We start from the raw sequence: 5,297 nt of genomic DNA, 5'->3' as shown, positions 1-5,297 counted from the left end.
TATACAGTGTGTTTTCATGGTTGAATAAATTATGTGATTGACTTCAACCAATGACATGTTATCATATTATAATATGTAATTTTGAAATAAATTTATTGTTTTTATTGTTGTTATGTAAATTTTTATCTTTCATTTGATCATTTAAGTTTTCAATTATCATTAATTCTCTTCATATATTTAGATAAGCAAATGTTAATCATGTATTTTAATGTATTATAATTTTGTTCGGTTTTACCTTTGTTATGTATATATCATCTCCAATAATGCTTTAATTATATACTTACAAAGAATAATATATTTATTTTATTGACTTTTATATCTAGTTTAGTTAAATTTGTACTTATGGTTTGGTATAAAGACAAATCTTCATTGCAAAACAAATTATTAATATTGAGAGGAGGATTGGAAGCTCTATAATGTACGCTAAAAATATCAAACAATAGGTGTCAACCCAATTTTATGCATAATTATTACCATAAGTAAGCACCTAATATTATTACCATAAATATTCATGGTAATATTTATGTACAAAATATGGTACCAAATATGTCAATATTGAATTCCAAAGTTACAAACCAATTCTATATTTGTATTTTTGAATTTCAAATTTAATTTTGCATGTTTAAAATCCAATTTTACAGTTTTATTCTCCAATATTAACATATTTGAAATCATATTTTACGATTTAAAAACCTAAATTTCAAATTTTTACATTGTAAAGCATTACTCTTTGAAATCAAATTCCCTTCTTGCCCACCTATCATCTGTATGCACCCTAAGGTTATATGTTAGATGAATGAGAAAAGCTGAATTGTTCGATCACTAGAAAATAGTTACAAATTCGTTGCAGCCTCGTATTCAATTTTCGATTTGCATAGGTAAAAACCCGTCTGCGAACTCCAACAGTGAGCTCTTCAATCCAGTTGTCGAAAAAGGGACACTGAAGGAAGAGGAAGCAAGAAAGTATTTTCAATAGCTAATTTTCGCGGTCGATTTCTGCCACAGCCGGAGCAGGGGTGTGTCTCATAGGGATTTGAAGACAAATAACCTGTTATTAGACGAAAATGGCGATATGAAAGTCACCGACGGACCTAAGGCCAATATCTGGTCCTGCAGATTCATATTGTTTGTGATCCTACGAAGTCATACTGTTCGTGCTCCTGGCGAGCTACCTGTCGTTCCAGGATTTGAATCTGATAGTGATGTATAAGAAGATCTACAAGGGATTTCAAATGCCTGCCTTGGTTTTCCTCTGAAGTCCGACGTTTGGTTATCCAACTGCTAGACCCTAACCCTCTGAGGAGGATTACAGTTCCGCAGCTCATGGAGGTTTCTTGGTTCCCCTGGGGCTTCAAGCGCCTGCAGGCCGACAACGATCTCTGGATTCCCCAAGAAGCAAGAAACATTTGCTTGCATCTTAGGGTACTGTGAACAAAATGATATCCACTCTCCAAATGTCACAGTCTTTGAATCACTCGTGTATTCTGCATGGCTCCATCTTCCTTGCGAGGTTGACGAGAAAACTAGAATGGTTGGTCTAAATTTCTCCCCTTTGCATGCAGTTCTTCAGAGTGAAGATCTTTCTTATTAATGAGACTCTGCAAGCAGATTTTACTCACTGATTTTTGTTGTTACAATAAGTGCAGATGTTTGTGACAGAAGTCATGGAGCTCGTAGAGCTCACTCCTCTGAGAGACACTTTTGTAGGGCTTCCTGGAGTGACAGGTCTTTCTACAGAGCAAAGGAAGAGACTTACCATAGTAGTGGAACTAGTTGCCAACCCTTCTATAATTTTCATGGATGAGCCAATTTTAGGACTAGATGTCCGTGCTGCAGCAATTGTTATGCGTATTGTTCACAACACAGTCAATAGAGGTCGAATTGTTGTTTGTACAATCCATCAGCCTAGCATTGATATCTTTGAAGATTTTGATGAGGTGAATTAAAACACTTTCATGATCAATCTATGCAATGTGAAACAAAGGCATACTCTATGTTTCTTTGCTTGGCTTAACAAAAATTAAGGGTTGCAAAGGGCTAGAAGAAGTCAGGGAATCATTGCTAAATTTTCAGTTTTATTAGTTTGCTAAACTGTAGCTCTTTTCATAATCATAAAACTTATTTCCTTCAATTTTGTTTGATTCTTGGTTGTTTGGCCAAGTTGTTCCAAGAATACCACAGATTAGCGAAGGATACAATCCAACGACATGGGCGCTGGAAGTGAGTTCCATAGCTGTTGAGAAAAAACTTGGTGTAAATTTTGCTGAGATCTATAGAAAATCAGCACTCTATGAGTATGTCTAACATAATTGTAGGAATCTGTTTGAGAACTTTGAGCTTTTTTTATTGTGCATCTCTAATTTTGTTACCCTATCTTTAGTTACATAATTTCTCCCAAGAAACTGTAATTTTTTTAAAGCCCTATTTGACAGTTATATTGTTATGTTTTCAAATGGAATCAAACCCTTATTCAAGAGCTAAGAACCCCTACTCCTGGCTCGCGGGATCTGAGTTTTCCAACACAATATGCACAATCCTTCAATGTTCAGTGCATGGCATGCCTTTGGAAGCAGCATTGTTCATATTGGAGGAATCCACACTATAATGTTGTGAGATTTTTCTTCACTACAGTCGTTGCCCTACTGTTTGGGACCTTGGAACAAATAGGTTGGACACTCTATTGAAAGGCATAGAAGACTTATTTTCAAAACTGGTCCCACCTCAATTTGACATTTTATTTTCTCTATCATTGATTAGTTTATCATTTATTTCATATTTGAGTCAACAGAGTGACTTAGCATATTGAGAAATCAAAGCATTATATGGTATTTGCATTCACATTTTTTATTCAATCGTGTGAGCTTAGATGTGTACCACAAAAAAAACAGTTTACCCATTGTCAATTTGGTCAACTGATTCAAACATTTCGATTTCTGGCAAGGTAAGGGTAAGGTATCAATAGGGAGGTTACAATACAATATGCCACATTGAGGAATTTGTCAAAGTGAAATGCAATTAGGGTGTTCCTTCAATAGACAACGAAGTGAGAAACTTGAATGAACTACATAACTTCTCTGTAACACCTTCTCTCAGACAATTGAGTGAGAGACATTAGAAAACCTTTGTGTTGATCTTGAATTAGACTCCAGCATTGTTTTTGGTTTTTCTTGAAAGAAAAGAGGAAAAGATTGAACTATAAAGATAACAATCTATAAAAGTATATAACCTATTCACATCCAAAGCTTTGAAAGTATATGAGAAAAATAGGCACTATTCTTTCATAGATTTAATAATTTTTTCAGTCATGTTTACTTGTCAGAGAGGAGAGATAATCTAACCTCTGAAGACAATTCTACACCTGGTGGAGAAGTCAGTATCAGCCAAGTCTCGACACAACAGAAGAAAGGAATGATCCTTCCTTTTAGGCCATTGTCGATGGCTTTTGAGAACATAAACTATTCTGTTAACATGCCACCGGTATGTGTATCTATAAATCATTCAATTGAATTGGTAATCTGAGAGTAGTTTGACATACCCAGGTTCTCTTCAATGGAATATATGGAAATAATGTTTAGTTTCATAACAGGAGATGAAAAGTGAAAGGTTGAGTCAAGACAGGCTACAACTCCTTTCCAATGTAAGTGGATCCTTTAGACCAGGGATACTTACATCCTTGATGGGAGTTAGCGTTGCTAGAAAAACTACCCTAATGGATGTCTTGGATGGAAGAAAAACAGGGGGATATATAGAAGGAAATATAAGCATCTTTGGATTCCCCAAGAAGCAAGAAACATTTTCTCGCATCTCAGGGTAATATGAACAAAATGATATCCACTCACCAAATGTCACAGCCTTTGAATTACTCGTGTATTCTGCATGGCTTTGTCTTCCTTGCGAGGTTAACGAGAAAACTAGAATGGTTGGTCTAAATTTCCCCCCTTTGCATGCAATTCTTCAGAGTGAAGATCTTTCTTATTAATGAGAATTTGCAAGCAGATTTTACTTACATATTTTTGCTATTACAATAAGTGCAGATGTTTGTGACAGAAGATATGAAGCTCGTAGAGCTCACTCCTCTGAGATATGCTCTTGTAGGGCTTTTTAGAGTGATAGGTCTTTCTACAGATCAAAGGAAGAGACTTACCATAGCAGTGGAACGAGTTGCCAACCCTTCTGTAATCTTCATGGATGAGCCAACTTTAGGACTAGATGCCCATGCTACAACAATTGTTATGCGTATTGTTCACAACACAGTCAATACAAGTTGAATTGTTGTTTGTACCATCCATCAGCCCAGCATTAATATCTTTGAAGATTTTGATGAGGCGAATTCAAACACTTTCATGATCAATCTATGAAATGTGAAACAAAAGGCCTACTCTATGTTTCTTTGCTTGGCTTAACAAAGATGAAGGGTTGCAAAGGGCTAGAACAAGTCAGGGAATAATTGCTAAATTTTCAGTTTTATTGGTTTGCTAAACCGCAACTCTTGCTCCTGAAAAGGGGTGGCCAAACCACCAATGCGGGTCCTTTGGGTCATTATTCTCATAAACTCATTGAGTATTTTGAGGTATAAGTGATTTTTTATTCTGTGTTTTATAAGCTATTTAGTAATTGATTGCGCTTGTCATTATCAATCCATGGTTGGAAAGAATGATCTTGTCTGATTCTTGGTTGTTTGGTCAGGCTGTTCCAGGAATACCACACATTAGCGAAGGATACAATCCAGCGACATGGGCGCTGGAAGTGAGTTCCATAGCTATTGAGGAAAAACTTGGTGTAGAGTTTGCTAAGATCTACAAAAAATCAACACTCTATGAGTATGTCTAACATAATTGTAGGAATCTGTTTGAGAACTTCGAGCTTTTTTATTGTGCATTCTAATTTTGTTACCCTATCTTTAGTTTCATAATTTCTCCCAAGAAACTGTAATTCTTTTAAAGCCCTATTTGATAGTTATGTTGTTTTGTTTTCATATGGAATCAAGCCCTTATTCAAGAGCTAAGCACCCCTGCTCCTGGCTCGCAAGATCTGAGTTTTCCAACAAGTATGCACGGTCCTTGAAGGTTCAGTGTGTGGCATGCCTTTGGAAGCAACATTGGAATGTGATGAAATTCCTAGATATCTTTCATATATCCTTAGGGTTTGAAGATTCCATGGACCAAAAATATGTCATATAAACAATGCTAACGAGCTTCTAAATTAATTAATGTAAGTTGGTTGTAGATTCAATTTAGGTAGATCTTTGAATTTCTAGGTATCCCTTTATTTTTAGGCCTCGACAAAAGAGTTGTGGC

At 35.8% G+C, this 5,297-nt stretch overlaps 1 protein-coding gene across 1 annotated transcript; it reads left to right on the top strand.

Annotated features, from left to right (window-relative positions):
* Nucleotides 1-1,323: 1,323 nt before the first annotated feature.
* Nucleotides 1,324-4,830, top strand: LOC149186460 (ABC transporter G family member 36-like). The gene is made up of 4 exons (XM_089409354.1): nt 1,324-1,422; nt 1,647-1,937; nt 4,035-4,175; nt 4,687-4,830. The coding sequence occupies exons 1-4, from the start codon at nt 1,324-1,326 to the stop codon at nt 4,828-4,830; spliced, it is 675 nt and encodes a 224-aa protein (XP_089265480.1).
* Nucleotides 4,831-5,297: the final 467 nt, after the last annotated feature.

The sequence above is a fragment of the Pinus tabuliformis genome, chromosome 3_1, assembly GCF_031772625.1.
Source record: "Pinus tabuliformis cultivar Carrire ecotype Pingquan chromosome 3_1, CPIR1, whole genome shotgun sequence".
Classification (NCBI taxonomy): Eukaryota; Viridiplantae; Streptophyta; class Pinopsida; order Pinales; family Pinaceae; genus Pinus; species Pinus tabuliformis.
The sequence above is the reverse complement of the archived record's forward strand: the minus strand, read 5'-3'. Positions and strand labels throughout refer to the sequence as shown.

Coding starts and splice junctions, on each gene's coding strand:
- LOC149186460 (XM_089409354.1), top strand. CDS start 1,324: ATGGAGGTTTCTTGGTTCCCCTGGGGCTTCAAGCGCCTGCAGGCCGAC. Junction 1,423..1,646: donor ACATTTGCTTGCATCTTAGG/GTACTGTGAACA, acceptor CAATAAGTGCAG/ATGTTTGTGACAGAAGTCAT. Junction 4,176..4,686: donor AACGAGTTGCCAACCCTTCT/GTAATCTTCATG, acceptor TTGTTTGGTCAG/GCTGTTCCAGGAATACCACA.